At 38.7% G+C, this 27784-nt stretch overlaps 1 protein-coding gene across 2 annotated transcripts in view; it reads right to left on the bottom strand.

Moving 5' to 3' along the window:
- Positions 1-745: 745 nt before the first annotated feature.
- Positions 746-27784, bottom strand: part of PDE11A (phosphodiesterase 11A) — a 104325-nt gene continuing 77286 nt past the window's right edge. For both annotated transcript variants that reach the window (XM_054277864.1, XM_054277865.1), the window contains 7 exons: positions 26413-26503; positions 24423-24523; positions 20693-20770; positions 19253-19316; positions 16332-16406; positions 15255-15338; positions 746-1707 (listed from right to left, as the gene is read on the bottom strand). In XM_054277864.1, the coding sequence (XP_054133839.1) occupies positions 1546-1707; positions 15255-15338; positions 16332-16406; positions 19253-19316; positions 20693-20770; positions 24423-24523; positions 26413-26503 (655 nt within the window). In that variant the 3' untranslated portion in view covers positions 746-1545. The remainder of the gene's footprint in view (positions 1708-15254; positions 15339-16331; positions 16407-19252; positions 19317-20692; positions 20771-24422; positions 24524-26412; positions 26504-27784) is intronic.

Below are 27784 nucleotides of genomic sequence, written 5' to 3'. Positions count from 1 at the left end.
TTTCTAAGGCTCTAACAACTCAGTTTCCTTAGAAAGGAGAAAAGCTCTTTTAGCATCTGGTCAGCTGGGCCAGGTTCTGATTTCCATTAAGCTGCTGCCAGTTCAAGATAATTCCACTTAAGTAAATGGAGTTTGGCACAGGTGTAAAACTAAGCTGAATTCAGCTTTAATTTCTGCTGCCAGACAACCCTATATTTAGAATCCCATTTTTCATGAAGTACAAAGGCTTTTTTTTTCGCACTATGAATGGGCACTCATAAGCACTGCAACATGACTCCTCTTGTGCCTGGTCATGCAGCAGAGAAAACACCCTCAAATCACAGATCACAGGTTTGCTGAATTAGTGATCTTGGCACTAATGGAAGGAGACCAACTTTCAGGTAATACTAGGGTCATCACAGACAGATGTTTGGTTTTGTGACCTATCATATTTGATTAGATTTTTAGGGACACCTTTACCACGGGTGTCAACATATGAGCCTTGACTAGTGCTGTGCTAGCTGTAGTAATAGCATTTGAAATTGTACTGAAAGAACTGCAAGAGAGGGGTGGTCCAGTGTGATGATATTCTACATCTCCACCATTTCAAAATACTAATTTCTACTGGAAATTATACTAGAAAGGCTTATCCATGTTCTGCTTTTCAATGTAATATAAACCTGAAGCACAAAGCAACAGATTTCCTCTTTTATTTTTATTCTATTTTCAAAAAAAAAAAACCTATTAATGTTTTCCTTAGGCAACACTATAATTTAAAAAAAAGAATGTGTTATAAGAGCATTTTTGAAAAGAAAAAAAACCAACCCACTCTAAAATTACCATGCAATATTTTGCCTTTATGCAAACTTCCTCTTGCTGAAAAATTTGCTGCAGTGTTAATATGAATTTCTGAGGGAAGAAGGGACAGCTTGGTGTTTTTAAAGATAATAAAATTTGTTTTTAAATGTAGCAAAGGTAGGCAATTCTAAAGGCCCTGATCAATCACTAAGAAGCTTTGTTGTAAAAAAATACTTCTTCAGAATACAAAGCAGGCTTTTCAGAACATTCAGGCATAAAAGAGGAGGGAGAGTAAGAGGGGAGCATCACAAAAGCAAGCATAATTGATTCATAACATGTACTGAAGAGATGCAAAACAACAATGTAATTACACACTATTCTGTTTTCTGCAGCTCCTTGCATATGAATTGGCCAGCTTGCATCCCAGTCCTGGCTCTGTATTATTAATTTTATTAAGCTGTGAGTTCTTATTTTTCAGTCTGTTGTCAGCTTTACAGATTTTTACAGCAGCAGTTGAAATGTAGCGGAGCTGAATGAACGCTTCTTCTGTTCAGTGTTGCGTGTCACTCCAGACACCAGCGCAATCCCACTGCAGGCTTCCGTTCAGTCCCACTAAGCCTTCCAGGAAAAGCAAACTGTGCTGCCATCAAGATAATATCCCATCAATTAGGCATGTCTGGGAAAGCATTTCTTAAAAAATGGTGGGTCTAAGCGTATGAAAACCTTTCAGACAGTTCTTATTGTAAAGTGACACTGATATTTGCAGGCTTAGTTTATGTCTTTGAGAGACGTGGTGAAGCTAGAGGAAAAGGAGGACAAGGATGCTGCCTGAGAAGGAAGTCTTTTCTGGTGCAGCTCCTCCCATTTACCTCTATTTACTGCCACGGAGTCCAGCATAGGCTTCAGTTTCACATTCAGCTTCACTAGACACTGGAAGAAGATTAAAAAGAGGATGAGAGAAAAAATACAGTATATCCACTCCTTTTAAGGACAATCCATGGCATAACAGGAGGAAAAAAGAGTTCAATCTGCACTACGCCCCTACCCTCCTCACTCCCATCTGTAAATACCTGTGGAGGTTTATTTATTGTCCCCATTTAGTTCTCTTTAACTATCTGACTTGTTTTACATAAGTCTTTAAGCCACAAAAGTGTAGAAAAAGGAACAAAAGATGTCAGAGATGCCGCTCAACTACTTTAGCTTTCTTGCAATCCTTAAAGATAGTCCTTTTGAGGGATCCCCAAGTGCCTGAGGCTGCCAGCTATGGCATCCATATGTAGGAAGGTCCACTGGCTGGATGACAAGCTGGACAAAGCTGAAATTATCTCCCTAGTGCTCGATTATTTTTTCCTATAGATGACTAAACCACAACAGTACTGTGCTTTCCCAAGCTGGCTGACAAAACAATTACTGTGTGCTCAAATTAAAGAAATATGAATGAGTTTTCTTTGAGGTTGCACTGAAATCATCTCTTCTCTACATATGCAGTCCAAAGGTCACAGAGTCCAATAAGAATCTTTAATCTGGTTTCATCTGGCTTTGAATACGTCCCTGAATTATGGACTTCCTGCACACCTTTGCTACAGGTTATTTTACCTTCCCCTTTAATATCACCTGCTTATGTGCAAAGACCACAAGTACTTCACTTGGTTTTATATCTATATTAAAGAGAGACAGAAATTAACAGCAGCACTGGATGTCAGGAATGGGTTAACCACTTGCCTCCCAAGTGGTCAGGTAATGTGTCCTCTCAGGACAGAGGAGTGTTCTTTTGCAGCTTTTCTGGTTAGCAAGCAGTGCCTTTTGCTGAGAGCTGGGCAGCATGCTTTCTCCTATAGCATGGAAACTATGTATTTGTCATTGGAAATAAAGGATTGGTGCCAGATTAAAAACCAAAAAGGACAAAGAAGATAGAAAAAGTTGCTCTTCTAGAAGTGCAGAAAATGATAAGAAAATGAAAAGAAAGGGGGAGCAGGTACCTTTGCAGTTGATCGCTTTTTGCTTTAAATAGCAGGGTTAACAGGAGCTGCTCTAAATGGTCCCCAGAGCCCAGACAACACTAAAGAACTGGATTTTTTTATAGCTGGCTTGCAAGCCATGGGAGCTTGGCTTGAAGTAAGTCTTGGTAGATTTTTAATTGAGCTATTATATGATAATTAAGGGTTAATGGCCTGATTTTAAGATGTGCTGAAAACTTGCAATTTCAGTTGACTTCGGAAGGAAATATGAATGCTCAGCACTTATGAAAAATCACATCATGAGGAAGAAGCTGGAACTTGAATTAAATCCACTTCAAAATTATTTTCTTAGAATATGGCTCAGATTGGGCAGACAATTTTGCAGTCTTGGGCCTGGGGTAAGAGGCAGGGTTCACTGCAGCCTCTGCCCCCTACAGACAGCATTGCTTGCTGCTGATGGTCATTCATTTTATAGAATAGATAAGGATTTTCAACTTTCCCATTTCCATGCCTCACAACTCTGCATTTGTGCATCTTTATTTCAGACTGTTGTATATTCCTTAAACCTGATTTGGCAGAGTCTAAAACAGAGGGACAGTAATGTATTATAAACAGCTGAGAGTATCTGAAAAGCTCACTGCCATTACCATTAGCACCTGCATTACCACTGCCAGCTCAGTGTCTAGAGAAAGCACATGTGATACTCAGCCCTTGACAGCAACATATCAGACAGATCCTTTCTGTGCACAACCAGTACCTTCAAAAAGTTTTTGTGAAGTATTTTTCCAATATACACCTTTAATTAAAAAAAAAATCAAATCAATAAATAATAAGAAATACATATAAGCAAGCAGCCTGCTGGTTAAAATCACTCTTTAAAAACTGGTATGCTTCAAACCTCTGTAAGCCCAAAGATGTTCTGCACAAAACAGCAGTACAGGCTGTTCCTGTATGTGTGTATATATATGTGTGTGTTTGTGTATGTGTATATATATATATATATGTATATGTATATGTATACACATATATACTATATTTTCTCTCTCTCTCTCTCTCCATATATAGTATATATACTATATACACTATATATATGCACTATACTCAGGAACCTATAGCAGCTACAGGCAGCATAGAGAAGATGGAACTCACTGGGACTGCAGACTCTGTGTCAGTGTGGCTGTGCAGCTCTCGACTATGTCTGTGTCCTCTCTGTAACCTTGCTTTTTTGCCAAGGCTGACCACAAGACTGTGATGTTTTCCAGCCTAGTTCCAGGGAGCAATTGCAGAGGTCTGGGCATGACCTCGTGCTGTGCCTGTCCCTCCAGGCACTGGCATCTGCTGTGGCTTATGGCAGGAGACAGCCCTGTCACGGACTGTGCCAGGATGGCTGCGAGTGCTCGAGGTGCTCACAGCAATTAGCTTTGCATTGACTGCAGCAGGGACCAGGAGCCCAAGTAGGCTGGGAATAGATTCAGGAAGCGCCCCCACAGTTCTATGGTAATCACTGTTATACTATGAGCTCTAAACTCATTTTAAATCTGCAAGTAAATACACATATATTTCTTCGAAATATAGATCTAAGCGGACATTAGAGTCCAATAACCCAGGTGCAACAGAGGCTACCAGGTAAATAACAAGAATGGTTAAGTACTAACATTAACTTTGATGAAACAGATTATAAGGAGTATTTAAGAAAGAATAAACCATGTCTTTGATATTAATTTTTACCATGGCACCAGCAATTAATTCAATGGAATACGTGCAAAATATATAGTGTAATTCTAAGAAACTTTATTTTGTTACACATTAATTTAGATTAGTGATACTTGACAGTGCAGATTTTGCACTTGGTCTATAAAAATGTCTTTATTCAGACATTGATTTGATGTTTGAACCACTGCATCTGTATTTAGTATCCTTTCACTTTGGGATTTTTTCATTCTGATCTAGTCTTTTAATTAAACTGACTACTATAATTCCTATGGAAATTAGCTTTTATTTTATTTTTTCCAGCTACCAAAGCATTTCAGTAGGGCTTCTCTGATACAAAGTGCACAAATTGGATTTTATTTCTTCTTGAGATGTAATTAAAAACTCATTTGATTACTATATATCTGGCCCTGTTTTAATTATTAAACTCCAGTAATCAATTTGCTTTTATGAAGCTTCTGGGAAATTATCTCAAAAGCAACACATTTCTCTCCCTTCTGGCAGGGTCTGGACCATTTACTGAATTACATTCATTGCACCTGTTCCTGATCCGGATTAAACCACCAATTTATTCCCAAAGCTCTTTAAGTTTATTTGGCTGTAGCCTTGTCAGGGTTTCCCACCTCCTGGCTGCAGTTTTTGCTTTCTGTTTTAGTGAATGAGAACCCCTTGATGTACTGTTCCTCCATGCCACTGTTTTTGATGCATGCCTCCTACTAACAGCTTTGCTCACGATCTGTCTAATTTGGTATCTAGGTTCTTAATACCTTATTTATTACTTGCCTTCCTAGGAAAAGGCTGGGTCTTCACCAGCTGTCTGACATGGGATACCACCACCTAGCCTCAGTAGGTGCAGGAACACCCTGTTCTATCCCTGCTTGGTGCCATGGGCAGGCTGGGAGCTGGCAGCAGCTGGGCTGGGGAGAGGGAGCCCCTGCTTGGGGGAGTTCCTGCCTCCCCTGGGACCTCAGTGCCCACTTGCAGTCCTTCCCTGCAGTGCAGCTGCCCAGCACTGGGTACAGGATTGGTGACCTTTCCCATTCCAGCCCCTTTACTGTAAAAGCTGTTCTTAGCTGCAGAGTGATAAAGCATGGGGGAGGCATTAGGAAAAGCCAGAGGGGTTTGCAGTTCCCTTCTGCATCCATGTATTACCTTAGATGTGTGACTAAGCTGTTTGTCAGAAAGTCACTGTATAGCAGTGTCTTTTTCTTAGCACCTTCAATTATTTAGATGTCTTTTGGGACTGTGTAGTACTCTGCCCACAGCATTCTTTCCCAAAGTATAGCTCTGCTTATCTATAAACTCCTCAGCACAAGAAAATGTTAACGGCACTTCAGCACTACATTGTGCGCACCTGGGAGAGGGGCAGGGCTGCCTGAAGGAAGAGCACAAATGGGAAAGAGCATAAGATACTCAGAGGAAGTTATTTATGGGAGAAGGTAAGGAGGGCAGAGTGGCTTGGTTTTTCTTCTCTTTCTTTCCTTGTGTATAGAGATGTATATTTTGGTAGATAAAGCATATAGAATGCAGAAACAGTAGTAGAAACAAACCCCTTTCAGAGAGAGGGTGATGGGGAGCAGTGGAGGCATTTGTTTCTTCCTCTGGGTGCCAACTTTCTGGGTTGAAGTGGGGTGTGGGGGGAAGAAGACTTCATCTGCTACATTACCTTCATCTCTGGGCAAGGATATTAGTGAAACTGCCTAGATGCAGCACAGCTGTGGTCAGAGGCTAAACTTATTGCTAAAGCAAATACCAAATTTTCTTGTATTATAAGACTAGTACCAAATCTTTTTAAAGAGCGGCACAATATGTCCTAACTTACAAACACTGCATGACTTTTCTTTTTGCCCCCTCCCTGCCAGAGATTCTCATCCAAATATTGACCAGTTCTGACCTTGCTTAACTTACGAGCTTTGACAAGATTACAGCTCATGAAAGTATGGTTGCGGGGCTAATATTTGTAAAGTGAGTTTATGGAATAAGACCATATAAATTCATTTTTATGACTGAGCACATATAAAAAAGTTATAGGTCTCAGTGTTCACTCTACTTTGGAACCCAGTGGTTTCTAATGAATCACTTTTATTATGTAGGCAGTTTCTTAGTTGGAAGGGAGGACCAGTGACCGAGAAGCCATGGGGATAAATTCAGACTCAGTGTAAGCATATGAAGCATTGTTGAAGTCAAGAGAGTCATGACCAGTTACAGCAAGGCTGAATTGGACTCCTGAGTTTTGCTGAAGTGGCTTTCACATGAGAATACATAGGCCAAAGGTGAGCCATCTATCTGAAAGTCCTTGAACTTCAGATTAGTTCAGATAAAAGGGAACCTGTGCTGCAGTCATCCACAGATTTTATCTTCATAACACAAATACTTTGTGGAAGTTGTTTAGAAAACCCAAAAGCATTTCTGAATATATGTCCATATACTAAACCCAAAAACATTGCTAGAATTCTACCTTCCATAGTAGAACACAGAAGACAAATACATACAGAGAATGATACAGAGAAGATGTAGGGATTAACTTCTATGAACCCTTGACTGTGTGTGTATATGAATTAATTATTTGCCCTACTGATTCAGGACTGTATTTAATCATTATTTTCTTCAAAAAAATACAGTATTTGTGAGGGGGTTGAGTTCATGAAAAAAACATTATTGCAATCTCCTTGTGTTTGAAGGGGACTTTGTTTATTCCTTTTAGGGCTTAATGAGGAAAGGTCCAGGTCATCACATACATAATGCATTAGTGGATTACTTTTTCATTTCTATCAGGGAATTTTTTTCTGATGCCTAAAAATGTAATTAGGAGAAATGAATATATTACTAATTTCCCTTGTAGAAAACAGGAGTTTCTTTTAGCTTCTCTCTAAAAATTGTTAGTGGATGGAGGCCAGTTGTGACTGGAAATTGATCTAATACATACACAAGCGTTCTGCTCTTCCTCTGTGAATTAATGTTAAGCTTCTTTCTGGTGATGGTACACTGGCAAGAATAACACTGGACTCCTTTGGAAGTAAACTACAGAGGGATGATTATAAATTAAGATTAACCATTGGTAAAATGTGCTGGGTATTTCAGGGAAGAAAGTATGTACAGAGCTCCTGGTAGCAAAATGTGCTCCAACCAATATCACACACATTATGCAGCCAAAGGGAGAGTGATTCTGAAGGAATGGGACCAACTGAAGTAGCTCTGCTGATGTATTGCTACAGTTGCAAAGGATTCATCTGTTGTTCATTACAATTTCATGAAATCAAGGGTTTGCTTGGAAGAGTTATTATTTCATAAACAACTTCTTATTTAGCTCTGCTGTTCATGGTTTTGATTCTGCATCTGAAGCCTGCCAGAGACAGAATGTTTCTAACTCCTTTGCTTTCAACATTTTAACCAAGTAGCTGATCAATGTCTTCTGCCTTGCTATTAAATGGATTTTGAAAAATTCTTCAAATCATATCAGTCTCATATGCCGATTTAATTCTTTGAATTTACCCTCAGCTGGGAATTCTGCAGGCAACTGTGATTCTGTTGTGTTAAACACTTACTTGAAGTGTTTCATCCATCATCATTTCTAGTCCTTTTCTGATGCAATGTAGTTTGTGCTTTGTCTTTCTTGAAAACTGAATGGCTGTTAAATTATCCATTCATCTTCTTTCAGATTTGCTGTACAATTTGAGTTCTCTCTATTGGCTGTCTCTTCTACCTTATTTGCCAACTTTTCAATCTACTTCCTCAGATCTTTATATACGTTTCCATACATGACTGCCATGTCCTTCACAACACATTGGGCAGATAATTCTAAGTAGAACAGCAACAGAAATTATAATATTATGAATGATTCAGTTTTTCTCTCAGACTAGACTGAAAGCCTTTAGTGAAGCTTAGCTTCACTGAAGTCAATGGGAAATGTTTGTTTTTCTGTCTTCTCCCAAATACCTGTGTTGATGAACCGCCCTTTCAGCTGAGACTGTTTTGGGATAAGATGACTCAGAAGTAAGCTGAAGTATTCTTGTCTGAAGGAAAAAAAAAAGTACTCTTTTCTGCTGCCTCTTCTAAACATTTTGGACAAACTTGTAAATTCTTTAAATTGTTGATTGTAATACAATGTTGCATCAATAATCTCACCAAGTTATGAAAACCATAGCAAAAATATTATTCTAATTTTCAAGGGCAAAATGAAACCTTTCTTGTTCTCAGGAAGCAGGAAAAGAGGATCAGGATCCTTGCACCTTTTGTAAAAAAGATGTTCATGATAGTCACAGACAAAAAAATCGTTGCTCTGAAACCACCAAAACTGCTTCTCCATATTCTCCTGTGAAATAGTGACAGACTTAAATGGAAATTGCAAATAAAATAATTCTTTCTTCTTTTCCTAGTTTTTCTTTCTTGTATAGCTCTTCTTAACCTTTCCTATTAGTAGAAAAGTAGCAGACAAAAGCTTAGAATAAAGACAATAGATAAGAACAATTATTTGGTAATGCTTGTTCCGTTACCGGAAGTTTTAATACATGGATAATATCTGAGTTTTCTGCAAGTTCCACAGAATTCATTCTGGATAGAATGAATCTCATAGATTCATCATCAGTAGACAAGAAACAAAGCAAGGAAAGTGCTGAACCTATTTAAGTTCCTCCTTCAAGGCTACAAAGAGATCCTTCTACTGTGCCAAAACCCTCTTTTCTGTGGGCCAAACCCTTATTCCTAACATAATCCTTAGCTACCAACTTCCCCCCAGCACTGGCATTTGGCCTGATTAAGTTTCATCTGAAGCAAATTTCTTACAAACACAGCAAAATATGTTGCACCTGCTCTTCCTTGGATAATATCACCCACTGGCTTTCATCAGGGAGGGAGACTAATTTGATCTGCCAACATCTGTTTGATCTGCCTCAGTCCCTGGTATGACAAACTGCATCCCAGCATCCCAGGCTGATGTGCCTTACTAATCCTTGTCATCCAGGTGCTCTCAGGAAGCACAAATGCTTTATCTCCCACTCTCTGTGTCCAAATCAAAGGTCAGAAATAAGCCCTGCCAAAAGAGTGCATCTTTATGGTGTTCTTTAGAATCTATTAAAAGTTATCTTCCTCTTCCTTCAACATGCTACAAAGGAAAAGCTGCCTTCAATGAGAATCACACAGAGCTGATCAAATTACTTCCATTGAACAGATCGCTTGGTCCTGATTTTTTTTTTTTGGTTTTTTTTTTTTTGGTTTTTTTTGTTTTTTGTTAAAACACTTGACAACTTAAGAACATGTTTCATGGCCTGTCTATATAGGTGCATGGTGAACAGCTAGTGAGTTCTCTGCCCCCTGACTAGTTGCTAACTTAAAATATAAGAGCAGTGCCCTGACTTTTGTATCAACAATCCCAGGTATGGGTGAATAGTGGAAAACCATTTCCAAAATGTTCATACAGATAAAAAAATAATTTGGTTTGAAAAATTTAGAACCTTTTCTAATTGTACAGACAGAACAGAAACAACTGAAGGAAGAAGTCATTGTGTTGGCTGCATCCAGTGACTCTTGCCTGGGTAAGGACTAAGCCATGCCTTACAGTCCATTCTGGACAGGCAGGGCTTCTCAGAGGAGAGGTGCAAACCCTGAATTTCTTATAGAGTTATTTCATCATGCAAAACTGTAATTGAAGGACAGAGGGAAAGGGATAGGAGTGCTAACTGAGGAAGGGCTGCATCAGGATATAGCAGTGTAAGCATGATTGTTGAAGAACACTTTTTTAACGTTCTCTGAGAAGGAGAATTAATCTCCTGTCTAATAATTTCAAGTAGAGTATATACCTTTGGAAAAAAGAAAAATCACAGTGTGTATGTACTTCCAATTCAAGTGTCAAAGTCAACTCTTGAAGGAGAGAAGTTAAAACACAGAAAGCCATAACTGTTAAAGACTTCTGTGCATTTTTAGCGTGCTTCATAGAGTCTCTCCATTTATGCCACCCTGTGCATTTAATCTAAGTTTACAAGCAGAATATATGCTTTTGCAGCAACATCATCATAGACAACAAAGAGATTTAATTACAAGGCCAGACGTTATCTTCTATAGGAAGGCAGGCATATCAAAGCTCCTGGAGTTGCAGACAGAGCAATTGAATTTCTTTCTAAGTCCTTCAAACAGTGTGATAAAGAAGGAATCTGTTCCTCCACATTTCATTCAAAACATTTAAAGTACTTGCTAGGCTGAATGTTTCTACTTTTCCCAGGTTCCCCCCAGAATCCTGGATGGAGTAATGCAAATTCAATTCTGTAGATTCTATTATATGCTTGAGGTTCTCAATACCCAAGAAAATCTTCAATAGCTCTAAAAATAGCACTAAAATGGAGCAGTTCAAGGGAGCACCAAGGTAGAGGTGAGCAGGGCAATCTCAGGCACGCATAAGTTGTAAAAGCCATGAGCTGCTTTATCTTCCACAAAGACATCTCCCTTAAATTTAAATAGCTGCTGTCATTGTCACTGACTACCTGACTATGTATTTATCTGCCCAGAAGCAGAGTGCATGGCCTTTGGCCCTGCTATTCATAGTGCTACTGTCTCTGCCTAACAATGCCCTGAACAGAGCTGGGTTTCTGTTAGCATCTTTTGTTTGATGTGAATCGCTGAAGCTTTGATGTTGTTTGTGAGAAATATAATGATTTAAAAGAATAAGATCTTCACTCTGCCACTCTGTGTGCTCCCCTCAGAGAAATCTTATCTGAGTTGGGAAAAAATCTGTGACTGATCCTGTCTGGAAGACCTGAATGACAGAGTCCAGAAGAGAAGAAATCTGTTAGTGTTGAAACTCTTAGCATCTCTTTACTGGAGGGTCAGAGGGGTGATTTGTCTTAATGATCAAAATTCCATTTCCTGTTACACAACCATTTATGAATAGGTACAGAATACTTCCTCTGTGTGAACACAGCTGTCAGCAAAGCCATAGTGTTTTATTTTCCGTGGGATGCTTCAAATTTTCTGCTTTAATTGCATGTACTTCCTCTTTATAGGATATTCTAACAAAATGAAGCTACATTACTAGGTTTTAAATACTCTACAATTTTAAAAAGTGCATTTTTCTTTAGAAATTACTATTCTAATAAGCTTGTTTCTCATCTCTACTGATAAATGCTTTTCTTACTATCAGTTTTGAATGAAGAGGAAATGTAATGCAGTAAAGTGTAACTAAAGCCCCTAAAATCTGAAATTCAGTGTAATGGATTGCTGTTCTGCTACTCAAGGCAAAAGTTCCACTGTTACATAAAAATACTCTGATCTGGGATCACTACAGTAACAAAAAACGTAAATAATAAAATTATAATATCCTAAGTGTAATAAAATGCAATGAACAAAAAATTGGGATGCTTTTATCTTCCCAGACCTTTGATCCACAGTGTGAAGGAAATAGATTTGATTACTAAGATATGAAATTGGAAGTGGCTTGATTCTTACATTGAACAGCAGATAGGGGAGAGAGCAAGGGAGCAGAGCTGTGGCTTACCTTGTGCCAGGAGCAAAATCAGGTTTACAGAGCAAGCACAAATGTTTTTGATTTAGACACTTAGATATAGGAAAGCTGTGTATAATTCCAGATACTAATTTTAAAAAATATATATCTATATCTACCTTCAGTCTTTACTGTGGCTCATGGTGTAGTACATTTTGTGTATCACTGACCTTCTTTCTTCTGGGTGGGATGGGCATTCCAAGGGGCAGTCAGACAGGACTGCTAGTGGAAGTTGCATAGATCTTGGTGATTTGCTAGTCACATGTAGCCCTCTCACAAAAAGGGGGCAAACTCAGGGACAGTCCTAGCCAGGTAAGCAGAGGAATGTGGTCCATGTTCCCCAGTAAAGGAGACTTCACTACCCTTTACTTGGGAGAACTGCTGCACCTCCAAGTGAGTTGTCTTGAGCTATCTTAAGGAAATGCAGAAAGCAGAGCAGATAGAGCCAAATCTCCACAAAGGAGGTTTCAGACCTGAGGAAAATGATAGGACTAGAAAAGCCATAACTAAAATGTACTGCAAAGTTTATATATTGTTTTAAGTATGAACCACTCCTCACAGGCACTCTGGTGTAGCCTAGTTCATTAGCTTGGACTGCAGAGAGGATGCAGCTTGTTCTGGTACTGTGAGAGGCACTGGGATGGTATCAGACCACCCCTGGAAGTTTGGGCTGTGAAGTTCCTTCAGTATTGCATACTTCAGACGTCCTCAGCTGCCAGGAATAGCCTGCTCTTGGGAGTTACTCTGAGCAAAGAACTTCAGGGAGCTCTGCTGATCTCACTTTAATGAGAATTGCCAGTATTCAGTGGTTGCTGGGATCTCTGCTGTGTGTGTGTGTGAAATAACACAGAGCACAGCATGAGGTCCTGCTCTAGCAACTGCATTGGTAGGAACTGGTGCATTCCCCACAGCATTCCCTTTCAGGATCTGGATGCTATAGAATCCTACGTGGATTCAGGATTTCTAATCACTAGTGTGGAAAAAAAATAAATAGAAAAGCCTTGATTTTGTTCTCTATGGTTTAATGTTTTAATTTTGGTATGAAAATAAGCATCAAATGTTTGTGGGTATTTTCAAACATGGTTTTTCTAAGTACTGTAGTAGTGAGCTATAGTACCACTAATATTTTACTGATTTATGAGCTGCCACTCCATCTCTTTATATTGCATTTGTAGTGATATAACCTGTTCTTCCCTCACATGCAGTTCCCTTAATGTATTACAATGGCAAGAATTTCAAAGAATGTAAAAATATGCCAACCCAAAATCTAGGGTATGGCCAGAGTTGTAATGTTCAGCCAGCCCTAAACAGTGGATTTACAGTGCCTGAATATTCTGCTGACGGGATATGTGTGTTGAAGTTTGATTAAGCTGGATATGAAAATTAAAACTTGGCTCCACACTGAAGAGAGAATCTCCTGCAGTGTGATACTATGGCATGAAGTTTTCTGTTTACCCCTAAGGCTGGTGCTGCTATGACTTCCAGGTTTGATGGTGTCTCTTTTTGAAGTTGTTGAGCAGCAGGCTAATGGCTGCACAGCATGATGCAAACACAGTGGAAAGCAGGGAAATCAGATGTGAATATATTCCCCAGAGATCTCCTGCTAAGATGGAGCTAACTAACCAGAGCTTTAGCGCTCAGATGTAGTTTTCTCGTGCAGAGGATGGGCTGATTATCAGCTCTTCCTGCTTTACTGTACATTTTTGGATTACAGATGCCATTAGAAATAATGAATTCTGGTACAATGTGCATTCTAGTGCAATATGAGCTATTTTATTGAAAGTAATATTATTTTTAAAGAGTGTCTGTCCCAGATCAGTGTCCATCACCCCTCCCCCACATTGTCTAAAATGTTCTTGGTCTTTTAAACAATATAGGTGTATATTCTTCTTCCCTGCTTGTTTTGCCTTAATTGTTTGAAGATGGTAGCTGTAGTTTATTTCATCAGGACAAAGACTGGCCTTAGAAAGGGACAGGATCTCTTGGCAAAGCAGCAGCCTGGCTTGTTGCTTACACAAGTGTCTGCTCTCTGTGTCACAACAGGAATTGCCATTGCTGCTGGGTAGTAATTTCATTATTTCCATGGTGGCAGCCTCATATGCCACAAGTTATGGAGGGGAGAGGGCACATTGTCCTTCTTATGGGCCTTCTTGTGTCCTTATTCTATGACATTGGTTTTATATCTGGTCTATAAAATGAAAGGAACTGCGAATCCATTTTTATTTGTGGGTAGGGAAGCTACATTCAGGCACAAGTTGATAATTTTGATGTTAACATGGGAGCTGTTATTGCTGTGTATCATCACTGACCCGTTCATTGCTTTGAGGTCTTGGGCAGTTTAGGGTGCAGTGGGAACAGGGAGAACTTGCTGCAGTTCCACAGAGATGCTGAATGAGAACATCCTCCTGTTTTCTAAGATATCACTGGCCAGTTAGTCTTTGTTGGCATAAGGCAGTCTGTGTTGTTTCAGTCATATCCTGAAGCTGTTTAATCTAAAAAGGCAGAAGCATTGTTCTGATAGGAAAAAATTCTTCATGAAATGGTAGTCAAGCATTGGAACAGGCTGCCCAGGGAAGTTCTGCAATCACTGTACCTGAAATGTCAGTAAACCTGTAGATGTTCTGCTTAGGGATATGGTTTAGTGTGGACCTGGCAGTGCCAGATTAATGGTTGGACTCGATGATCTTAGAGGTCTTTTCCAATCTTAATGGTTCTGTGGTTATCTCTAGCCTTAATAGAGGAGCACTTGGGCATTTACACACCATGTGCCAAGCACCCAGGCAGTCTGTGCAGAAGCACAATTAAAAGAGTAAACTCTGAGTTAAACAGCACAGGTTAAACAACAAATTGTTTTATCACAGACCCTAAAGGTTGGCCTAGAATGCCCTGTAGCAGTTTGGGAAGGTGCACTCTAGGCCAAGCCTTTAGAGTCAGAAGAAAGTAGAAAGGCTCAGCCTTGAGTAGAAAGTAGAAAGGCTCAGCCTTGAGTTTCCTTTTGCATTACACAGATTTGGACAAGTTTGACAGCACCTACTGAGACTGTCCCTCTAGTGCTCCATACCCTCACCATGATGAGAATCAGTTTGTCTCAAAGATAATAAACCCTATCAGCTTTTATACCTTAGAGAGGAATTTACAGACATTACAGATATTTACAGACAGATTCAGGGAATCTGAAGATTTCTTAATGGAATTTAGACTTTTGGTAAAGTCAAAGTAAGACAAGAGTTCAAGTAGCCTTCAAGGCTGCTCTGAAAGCTAACTCTGAGAGACAAGAACAAGCTCCTCTGGACTCTACAGGAGCAGTAAGTAAAAATTACCTCATACAATGGCATGCAGATGCTATCAATCCACTCGAGCTGCAACCTGGGTAGTTCATGCTTCCTGTTCCGATCAAAAATGGCCTGAATTGAGAAGGAAACAAAACTGTCATACTTTAATTACACTGAGTATTTTACAGACACATCATCCAGCACTTTGCAGCTATGGTCAAATTCTCACAACCAGAACATTTCGTGAACCATAATCAATCTCTGCAGGTGCCTTCTCACTGCTTTGCATGAAAAATAAACTGGTTATTTTCAATTCTGTTTTGAAACCTTTAGGCTGAATGTGTTTTGTGTTTATAATTTTGTAGTGTAAAATAAATGCTCCGCAGTTGGAGTTGAGGTGGTAAGTAACGTCCTGTGGGAACACAAAGCAGATACCTTTGAGTAGAATTTTCTCTTTTCTCACATAGGGTTTTGCAGCTCAACAAAACAGTATGGATCTGGGCTCCTGTCTTCCTCCCAGTTAAATTCTTTAGAATACTTTCTGTTACCCTTCTCCTGTTGCCTCCAGATAATGGTTGCTCCACATTTTGAGTTATTCAACCTGGATAAGGCTTTCTCTTCTAATCATTCGGTGAAAATATTTATGAGACTTTCCTAGAACTTGTTTGACACTTAATACCTATCTGACTTTATTCCACTCAATTCCATTTTATCCCTTCAATCACAGTAGTATATTTACATGTATGCTTATAGAAATGCATTTCAAATAACACAGATATACAGCTGCAACATAAAGTAAATCTGGCAATTTTGATTTCCATAGGTAGCTGTGAGTTTTTACTTCACTTCTGTGTATTAAACCCAACACCTGCTGCTTAGAAAATTCACTAGTAGGATAATCTTAGGAATAGATACAGAAAACTAGTAAAAGGGCTCAAGGACTGTGAAAGGGCAAAAGTGACTGTGTTGACTGAGAGCTATTTTATATGTGTTTATAAATGCATATCCTTATTGGACAGAGGTTTCTCTATGTACAAAATACAGTTCATTTTTCTGAATGAGCCCATTGATATTTTTTTCCTTTATTCAAATTAGTAACTATTTCAGAAATGATAAAAAACTTACTGAAGGGGTGAGTTTGAGTTCAGATCTTTCTCTGTCTCCTTGTTCAAAGAACTCACTGGTTACCAGCTCAGCAGCCTAAAATAAAAGTCATGATAAAAGATTAGAGTTTTTGTTACACAGTCTTTAGGATAATGAGTTTTTGCTCAGACTATGACTTCAGCCTGTGCTTTACTGTAAAGAAGTGAATAACTTCACTTACAGGACTGACGTCAGGCATGTGTTCATTAGTTTTTTGAACTGGGCATACAAGGGGCATAAACAGCCATAGTCAGGCACAGGGACTTGGGGAATTATATTGCACTGCCAAGGTAACATTCAATGCAGTTATAACAACTTAAGAACTGAGACCAAGCCAGAAAATGATAGCTTCTTGTTGGCATCCACTATTACATTTGTAAAAATGCTTTGTAAAACATGCAAGAGCTCTTTGGTTATTTACAGGCTGTTGCCCTATAAAAACAACTTCGCTTATCAAAGAAACTTAATTAACCAATACTCTCTGTTGTTTAATCTAATATGAATTCTTAAAGGGTTTTTTCCTCCACTAGGCTTTACTTTTTTTCCCCATGACTGTCATCAATATAGGATCTGGATATTTAAGTATAGGCTCAGATTGTGATGATAATCTTGATTTAAAATCAAGAAATGGTAGGTTGGAAATTAGAATGCATCTTTCTGACTCTTGCAAATGAAAATGTTCTATTCACTGCAGAGGCGTGTGCTTTTTACAAGATGACAAGACTTAAAAATAAATTTAGTTATGGAAACCAGAGGAATTTTAGGAAGTTTGATATAGTACTGTACTCCTGTCATATGTGAGGCTTTGAACATAAGCACATGCGACATTTTCAGATGCAAAAAATCTGGAAGCCAATCTACTGAATAGGCATTCATATACTAAAGCTCCTGTCATGCCAGTGTATTGCTTTTAAGCTAGGAAATTATTTCATAATGCCAAGACACAAGAGAGTAAACTAAGCAGAGAATCTGTACGTCATAAAATCTCTAAACTTCTTGCTTTAGCAACTGCATGGTAGATAACGTTCACAAATGCTAAGCTTGTTGCAGTTGAAATGGGGAGTACCAAAATGATTTGGAAATAGGTGATGTTATAAAGTACTCTTAAATCTTAATAAAATTCTGGATCAATATCCCAGATAAGAGGAATAATTGAACAACTTATCAGCAATTAGGTGTTTGCTAAGTGTATTGTATAAAAATAATCAAGGCATAGTATCATCCCTGTCCCTCAGTGCTATTCAGTTCCTGTTCTCCTTACATCCCTTTTTCTTTACCTGTTCCAATCTTCTCTTCCTGAATTTTTCCATCTTACATCTGGCCTTTATTCCTTTTTTTCAAGTATGTTTGGTTTTTTTCTTGTGGCACAGTTAAGGTTCAGCTATTTCCTGTTTTACCTCTGTGGACTTACTAGCACTTCTGCTCAATGGGGTAATGCTTCAAGAAATCCCATGTGGAATTTTTCAATATAAAGTAAACCTGTATAACTAAGCTGCAGGGGACTTTTCACCTGTAGACCTCAAGAGTGACAAGTATAAAAATCCCCAGTTTGCTAGAGACTCCAGCACTAATTCAGCAGCACAGCACAAAGATTCACAACTAGGAAAGCAGACCCTGCCTGACATTTGGCTGTCAGTGAAAATGCAGAAGCTAACTGGGTTAAGGAGGAAAAATGAGGAGGGATTGCACACACTGCAGCAGTGGCCAGGTGGCAATGAAACATCTTGTAACTCCATTTCCCACTGCAGGATAGAAGCAGCTTTCCTGATTTCCATGCAAGGTGACTATGTTCGGGCCAAGTAGAGCAACAGCCTTAGAAAGAACTGTTGCCACAGTCTGCTGATAAAGCAAAAAAGACTCACCTGGCAAAATTGAAAGCTGAGGTGAAGCCCTCCCTCCATAAATATTTTTTTTATTCACTTGTTGTGCATGTAATTTCCATAGATGCTTTTCAGCTTCTAATACTTCCTTGTCAAAGGAATCTGCCTGCTCCTGCATGTCTAGTTATCTGGCCTAGTTTTCTCTTTTCCACCTCATCTTTGTAACTATTACTTGCTGTTACACCAAACTTTCTTCCAGCTGTGTACCCAAACCCAGCTCCACTGGTATGTTTTCTATTTGTCTCTTGATGCTGTCAGTTCCTCCAAAACCTGACACAGTCTGTCTTCTACTGGCTTGTTCTGGGCCTCACTGAAGGACAGAGAATGACTGGCATGGAAATATTAAGGATGGTTTCTAGGTAGAGAAAGATGTCTAGAAAGAAAATCATGGGGCAAAGGACAAGAGTTTTGGGACAGGTCGCTTTCTTATACTGTACCTGTTTGCCAATGCTGGATTGCTGGATCTATTTTTTATGTATATTTCTAAAGAGCCTACTCAGCAGCAGACCTCTGAATTTTTATTTGTTGGTTTCTAGGTACAGGGGTACAGGATGTAAAAGAAAGCCTTATACCACACCTGGAGTTTTGCAACATTCTTAAGAAAATTAATACATTTCTTTTATCATATCTACTGAAGATTTTATGCAAATGAAAGTTTGCAGATAATCTATTGGTATTTTTGATTTAGGGAAGACCCTGCTACTGCCAAGGAAAACTTTGGGATGAAACAAGTAAACGCAGCTATATGTGGCTACATGCCTTTTTGGTTTAATCCATCCATTTTTGGGTATTTATTTAAAATGTTAGTAAGAGGAGAGGTTGTAAAGCCAGATGCACGCAGCAGCATGTGTACAGGGAACGATTACGCAATAAACCATTTTTTGCAGAAACCCCCTGCTATTTTTTATAGCATTAATACTGCTGTAAATTGATTCCAGTTTTGGTCCCTTGCAAGCCAGGGCCCTGGGAATATTGCCCTGCCAGTCCCGCCTCCTCCCAGCCCTGCTATTAATCATGACTTGCCTGTCTTGAAATCTCCCACGGTTTGGTCACAGCTCCAAGGTCACAGGCTGTCATTAGCATTGATCTGAAAAACAGAAATGAACAATACAAGCTGAATCAACCTTTGTTGAATTTCTAAACAACTCTGCTCTGGACGCATAAATAAATAATACCTATATAAAATGTCAGCCCTGGCACCTTCTCTTCCTCCAGAAAAGAATGACATGTTTGAAATCTTAGCCATCAGCGTGGCTTTTACATTACAATTGTGCCTCAGAATCCTAATGTGTTGCAGGTCATAAGATGATGAATTTTGGTATTCTGCATTGCACAGTAGAAAAGAAATGATATTGCAAGGGAGTAACTGCTAATTTTGCAATACTTCTAACACTACTTACATTAATACCTATAATATATTAGAAAGCATGTGCTTCACATGATATAAGTAAGGGTATTATTACATAATAACACCTGCAACTGGATTAATTTATATGCCTATTTGTAAGTGACTGCTGTAGCAAGAGAGCCTATAATCACAGGAGGCATCCCAGACACTGTTTAAGCAGTTTCTACTGCTCATCTACAATAAAAATTGAAGATTTACTGTGAGCTATACGGTTCCACTGTAGTTTAATATCTAGCTACAACCATGTTTTATATGCATTAGGAGAAGGAAACCATTCAGCTGTAGAAAGCGTTTATGTACAGTACATGATGCAGATAAAAGTCTAAGAAAGTTTAAATGAAGAACAAGGGCACTGAAAATGAAGCATCAAATATATTGCCTGAATCTAAAATTAGGAATGGGTGAAATGGTATGGAAAATAGAAAATGGCCAATATTTTGTCAAAAGACCAAAAGATAACAGAATTTTAATGAAATTTCAGATAAAATGAGACATAACCAGGCATGCATATGCAAATACACACGTTTTATTGTCTACAAAGTGTGATCTACTCAAACCACCCACAATGTCTGAGGTTTTCAATAGGATGCATGCTCAGGGCATTCCTGAGGGCTGGAAGATTACTCTGTATAAGAAAATTCCCAGGTACACACTGGAAGAGCAGAGAAGTGCATGGCTACTGAAAAAAGACAGATGAGAGGAAGAGGGATCAGGGAAACAGCCAGGAAAGATCTTTGTGTAGAGAGGCAGAATATTGATACTTTCTGGAAAAAGAGCAGAAGGGCTGAACAGGAACTGGTGAGGCTGGGAGAAAGGGAAGAAAACAGGACTGAGTGTGTAGGAGATATGGAGAAGGTGAAGTCACGTTGATTAATCCCAGCTGTTTGCTAATGTTGAAAAAAAATCATACCATGTATTTCATAGCATGGATTGTATTTTTAAAACAAGATACTTTCTCTTTTATTCTAAGCCTCCAGTCCACAATACATGACATTCCTTTAACAAATATGGCTATACTTCGAAATAACCAGAAAGCAAGAGAAAACGGTGCTTACCGAAATACTTCTCGGTGGTTTTTTATATTCCAATCATAACCACCTTTACTGACAAGCTCAAAAAACTCGGTCCTTCTCCTGCAAAAAACCAGATTGTCAGAGAAGGAAATAAGACACTTCCAGGGCAGCACTGCAGCAGAACCACAGCTCTCTGTGTGATACGGAATCACTGCACCTCATGTATTATTGTTAAGGCCGTTACACTGACAGTCCATTTAAGCGAAACATACTAATTTCCGAACACCTTCTATAAATGTCTCTTATCAATGTCACAGTTGCCTAGTAAATGCAATATTGGATTTATGGTCTCCACAAATAAGGAAATGAATGGCTCTGAAATGTTCAGTCTGCCGTGGAAGCATGAAATGCTCACCTACAGCAGTGGACAGACAGACAATAGAAACACCCCAGAAATACACACATGCTTCTGTTTTCTTGTCCTTGCAAAATGGTTTTTACTTCTATATCCTGAAGGGTTTTTCAGAGCTGTGCAATTTGTTATTTCCAGCACACAGAAAGAAACAGAGACACACAGGAGCTGCTGCTGTCTTGAGTTCATAGTTCCTACAGACCAGACACTAGGTCTCCCTGCTTAGTGCCGTGGTTTGTCTTCTCACACCTTCTTCATGTCCTCAAACAGGGACACAACATGAGATGGACAGAACATATTAATGCTTGATTGTTGCCTTTAAGCATCAAAATTCTGATTCATCATAGTCTGTAATCTTTTATGGCACTGAGACTCCAAGCAGCTCTTACTGCTTGCAGTGTGACTACAAATATGTAACAGATCCTGCCCAAGATGTAACAGAAGCTGAGGTACAAAAACTTGGAGCAACTTTCCCCCAGTGACACATCATATGAGTATCAAAGCTGGAAAGCAAATAAATACCTACATCCTCCTGAGGGACAGTGTAGTGCCCCATCTCATATGAGGAAATGTAGTTAGGTTCCTGAACAGGAGAGAGTTTGGGGTCTTGTATTTTCTACGTTTACTTCAACTAGACTGAAACTTTGGACAGTGATTATTGACAGTGCAGTCTCATGGCAGCCAGTACATATTTGAATACAAGGAGATGCACACTTCCAGAAACTCTGTGTTCCAGAACATTGTGTGGGGCAGGTTGTATTATTCTGGTCCCTGACTATCATGGTTATATATATGACCACTCACTCATCCTATAGAGCCTTTCTATAGTGGATTTCATTCAGCAGCGAGAAGAGGGCTATAAATGACTGCATGATATCTAATCCCTTATACTTTGGGAAATAAGAGATTTCATTTTGAAGTATTGGATATTCTGAGAAATTCATATGTTCCTGAACAAAAACCAGGCAAGTATGTTTTAAGCTGAAAGCACAGGAAGGTGACACCCTAAAAACCTAAAATATTTAAATTTAAAATGTAGATATCCATAAACAGTAATTGAAAATGTGAGTCTCAAGGCCTTATGTTAGGCTAAAAGCTAAAAGAGAAGTAGTAGTCCAGCTCTACAGAGAAATTTCAGTGTAGGAAGGACTGAACCAGAGGAAAGCAGCCATGTATGATGAAACAATTTAACATTTCCTACTGGGCTTTTTTGATATCCAAAATGATGAGGTTTTCTGTTAATAAGCAAATATAATATGGCAGAATTTCAGAAACAAACTGAATTATAATAATTTTCCAGGGTCTTTGAGTAACATTGACTCTGGCTGCATTTTGCCTCGAAGGGAGGTTGTTTTCCTATGTATAACAAATTCATTTGCTCTACAGCCCACTGGCTCAAGACATCATTTGGACGAATTTCCATAAACTTCATTTTGGCTCCATGCTTTTACTTTTCGTATTATCTGCAAGTGTCGTTATCTAGAATTATAAACTATTTCCCATCTGATCTTTCAGTGACAGTCATCTTTTTGTTTATTTGTATAAAAGTGATGCCTTGAGAAGGTCATAAAGTCTTGCTCTGCAACAGTTTTGATGCTGTTTTAATACCTGGAGCTTGTGATCATTAGATTCAGTCATTTTAAGAATACTGATATGAGAATTCCCCTGTCTACAAAAATATTGACGACGTAGCAAACTGAAAAAACAAATTAGGTACTTGTGTAGAAACAGCTGTTCACAGAGGGTGGTTTTAAGAAATGTAAAGCACCAATGTTTCTAGAGAGTGATTTTCAGGCACTTCTGGAAATAAACTAGCGTAGCTACCACCTCATTAATGAATCGTAGTAACACAAGAGGAAAAAATAATTTATCTGCAGACTTTTGAGTAAAGAGGCGTCATTTGCTAAAAGTCTTCTGATTTATGCAGCATGAAAAATCAATTATGCAAGTAAGAAAAAATAATCTCGAAATTCAGTTATGTCCCTCTTGGATATTATTTCTCTGTACTAGAACTAGACAATTGACCACATAGTTTTTCAGCTTAAGGCAGGGAGGGAAGAGAGCTCCATCACATCTGGGTCTGAACGGGGTCTATCCCAAGGCACTGCGATGAGCCCCCTCTGGCTCCTCCAGGGTCTCCAGGATCTCGGCCAGGGGGAGCACATGGAGCTGTGCCAGGGCAGCTGTCCTCTCAGTCCTGGTCACTCATGTCCTCCTTGAGAGCACAAAATATTTCTGCAGCATTGACTTATGATGAGACAAGAGGACCTATGGTCCTTGTATCTCACAGAATGGAAGAGCTTCAAGGTCATCAAGTCCAACCATCAACCCAGCACCACCATCATCATCCCTGAACCATATTCCCCCTAAGCACCATATCAAGATAACTCCTTTATACTTCCAAAGGTAGTGACTCCACCATCTCCCTGGACAACTTATTCCAATGTCTAACCACTCTTTCAGTGAATTTTTTTCCTCTAATATCTAAGCTAAACTTCCCCTGGTACAACTCTAATAATTTCACTTGAGACATGGCAGAAAGGCAGACAGGATAGAATGCTAATGGACAACAAACAAAAATTCCTAAGGATGACTTATTGTCATGACTGGGGAGGCAGTGCACTGAAACTGCACATCTGTCAGCACTGCTAATGCCAGAAGTTCACTGTGATGGTGACACCATTCCTCCTATGACTATGTGCATCCTCCCACACATCCTCAGTGGGATGAGCTTGGTAATAATTAACAATATTTGACATACAGGACCAGCTTGAAATCTACTTTTGAGATTTGATTTGCAAACAAGGAAAGGGAAGAATCTGGGTGAGAGACATCCTAGTGTACTTCTCCACAGTTAAGCTTTTTAAGACTCTTCTCATCATGTGACGTGAATTGGCATAATTCATCTTCAAAGCAGCAAAGTGTCTCCTTTATTATCTCTGTAACTGGGTCTGTAACTAAACACAATATTTCTTAGCACAAATGTTTAGAGATGCTGAAATGGTGGAAAAGAATTCTCAAATGTCATTGATTTTCTATGTGCCTGAAGAAATGATCATAGAAGGGACAGAAAAATTATAGAACTGAGCTGCAACTGGTTCCTGGAATTGCTTTGAAGTATAAACCTAAGATTTCACTTGCTTTTGGTTGATACAGACATGTTACACATTAAAGCAAAACTTATTTGGACACTTGAGATATATCTATTAGTCTAAAAGATACTAAGTATTAGACTAAACCTCTTCAACCATAGCTGAACACTAATTTCTCATATTATATATCCTTATTGGTATTTAATAGGTCATTAGAGTAAGTTCTCTGAATTTTCATTCATCAAATACCAGAAATGCCAATACTTACTCAAAATACAGAGTGAGGTCTGTTGCCAATATTGATTGCTTTAGAAGCTGCATAAGGTCACTGTAGTCCTTAGAGGACAAGTTAGCAAAGATGTTGTGACCCTATAATGAAAGAGATAAAAGAGGTAAAGGGCTAACAATCAATATAGTTTTAAAAAAAGTTTTCTAACTTGTTAGTCTACTGTTGCCCTGTAACATAAGCCTTTTCTGATTCATGGCAAAACTATGATGAAATAATAATGCTAATGCTGCTGAGATTACATTGAGGCAGAAGAGTTGATGATTGTTATCAAGCACTTGGTATGTTTTTCTAAACTCTGCAGAAATGATAGCCTGTCAAGTAAAGATTTACTCTCTGCTCTAACCCTGCACAGACTCAGTTTATGGGGAAAAACTGTGGATACATCTCAATCTCTCATCTTATTAAATGTTTTGGGGAGCTGCGTATTGGAGCTTTTGAGTAGTGATCCTAATAGATTTATCTGTGCTGCTGCTTGCATGCACACAAACTGCTGTTAGAGCAGTCAAGGACACTAAATCAGTTTTTCATTCAAAGCAGCCCTTTTGCTCACTCTGCCCATTACTGTCTTGTCCTACAGTGTATACAGCCATTGCCTATGTGAACCAAAGCACCACAATTTTATATGCAATTTACACACCCTTTGTGGGTCCAACTGGCTGCTTTTTAAGGGATCGAGGATTAAGAATTTGAAAGATGCTTTATGGCCAAAATGAAAGGAATTTAATTATTTGATGTTGCTATTTGAGAGGGGGAAGGTTCTTTTGTAACTGGATTTCTGAAAACAAGCAGGACAGAGATCCTATAATTCCTCTGTGAAATTCTGAGGAAAATAAGATGAAAGAAACAAAATTAATGAAAAACTCTAAATGTAAGCTTAAGAAATTATCTTTGTGACAATTGTCACATGTATTAGCACACATAAATGTATTACAGGTCTTTTTTTCGTAATCACCTACATAAATATTGAAGTTATTTCTAACTAGAGTCTTATTTTGGTGGTATTTAGTCCTGTAGTGCCCACATTCAGTATGCACTGCCATCTACTGCTTAGGAATTTTAAAATGCCCTTAAAGCAGAATTTTCCAGCAACAGGGTTACTATCATCATGATGGTATGACGACATATATGAGATAAGGTCTGTGGAGGTGCAGTTCTGTGCCAAATCTCCCTGGAAGTATACACAGAGGTAAAGCCAACACCCTGTTCCCATTTGTCTGTGATCATGAGACATTCCAGATCTCTTCAGAAGTTACTGCAGATCAGACTGGGGTCTGCAATTGTCCTGCATGAACAACAGTTTTGGTTTTCTATTTACTAAATGCATTTTGTAGCAACCAATCTCTTTAAATTATGAAAATGCATCTGTTGTTTTGAAAGGACTCCATGTCCATTCTTCCACTTTTCTCAGTTATTAAATACATGGTGTAGTATATGCTGTCTAGTGTTATATGCAAGATATTCTAGGCAAGAGCTCTTCACAGGTGTCTGAAAAGCAATCAGTATACTTTGGACAGCATGATAATACTTATTTAAATTTTTAAAAACAGTGTATTAAATTATGAAAAAAATTATAAAAATACCGATTTCATAAAGGCTGCCAAAGAAATTAAGTTGGTGCAGTAAAGAATGGCTCTGATACTCTGAATATGACACCTGTGGGGAAGGGTAAAGACCTGTTTCAGCTACCTCTAAACCACTGAACAGGATATATGTAAGAAGAGTGAGAAAAGCTGACAATATGATTAGGATGAATTCTCCTTGCCCCTTGCTGATTGAGACAGATATAATCTCTGGGCTCTGTGATCAGCATTTGTAGTTGTTTAATTTTGTGCTAGTTGTGACCTTTGTGGTAACCAATAAATAATTCCTCAAGGAGAGGGCATTAAAAAGGTACTGTACATGGTATTTCCTTCCTCCAGCTGAAACTGCCCAACAGCTCACAGTGAGATTAATAGTAATGCTTTTGTACCTCACTTTGGAGAATCATGACAGCATGATTGAAATGGTGGTGCTCCAAGGTAGCAGAGGTGCCGTAGAGCTGAGCTAAGGCTGATCCACTCCTGAAACAGAACATGGGAAGTCAACAAATCCCGCTCGTCTGCTTATGAAGCAGGTTTCAGAGACAATTCAGTGACAAAATCACGTAGACACTCTCTTCACCTCCACTTCAGCAACCTCACTTAAGACAGCTGATGAGATCAAAATACTGATTTAAATCCAGATACAAAACATTTATGTTCCAGTCTTTGCAAAATATTGCCAGCTGAATAAAGATTTTTCTGGAACTACAAGAAATTTTTTAATGCAGCTTTCAAAGTCCCTCAGCAACAGCACAGACACAGAACTGTGCAGTAAAGACACAAGGTAATGTCCTTGAGCTGAGATCAGCTGTTCCCCTGCTACCTTTTATTTTTAATTCTTAATAGACATAAACATAAGGGCTTACAATGGCCAACTACAAACTCTGAAATTAAAACCCCAAAACACAACAACAAAAAATCCAATTGCAAATAATAAGGTAAACAAAAAACCACAAGTGAGAGCAATGAATATAAAAGTAAAGCTTAGCATATCTCTAGAATGTATTTTCTCATCACATTTATTGTCTAAACCAAGATCAGATTCAAAATGAACAGAGCAGGTTGGTTTTCTACGTTTAAAGGACAAAAATATATGGAATAGTAATATAAAATAGCAAATTGCTGGCAAGTGCAGAGAATGGGACTGGATTGTCAGAATGGTCACTGTTCACCAAGTACCAAAGTAGGTCAGGCAAAGTACTTCGCTTCTGGGACCCAGCCTAAAGTGACAAGATGGGCTTTCTTTCCAAAGAAATGAGAATAAGAGATTATGCTAGAGACAAAAGGAGTCTCCTAGGAGCATATACCATAAAACTGCACCATACTGATACTTAATTATCAGATGCAGCTATATGAGAGAAAAGGATGTCCAGGAAACATCATCCCTAGAGAATGTGATATTGACATATATAACAGAACCATTTGAGACAACTGTGATATTGCCTCCATCATATACCTCTTGAACCTTCATCATACAGAGCAGCAGTATTGGACACTGAAGCTAAAATAGGAAAATGTGATGCTTAAATTTATGTCAGGTTAGAGGAATAAATCATAGTTAGCGTTAGGAAAACTCCAGCTTCTGTTTTCAGGGATGTTTTATACATGTGTGGTAATGTTTGTCTTTCATTAAATGTCTTCAGCAGTTTCTTTATGGAGTCATAAAATGGTAGCCTCCTCTCTGTACTCTGTTGTCAAACAACAAGTATGAGTGATAGCAGTCTAAAGCTGAACCCTGTACCTTTAACTCAGCCATCCCTC

This window comes from Melozone crissalis, unplaced genomic scaffold (assembly GCF_028551555.1).
Source record: "Melozone crissalis strain CALT ecotype California unplaced genomic scaffold, PUWL_Pcris_2 ptg000023l_1, whole genome shotgun sequence".
NCBI lineage: Eukaryota > Metazoa > Chordata > Aves > Passeriformes > Passerellidae > Melozone > Melozone crissalis.
Note: the sequence above shows the minus strand (reverse complement) of the source record. Positions and strands in the feature narration are given on the sequence as shown.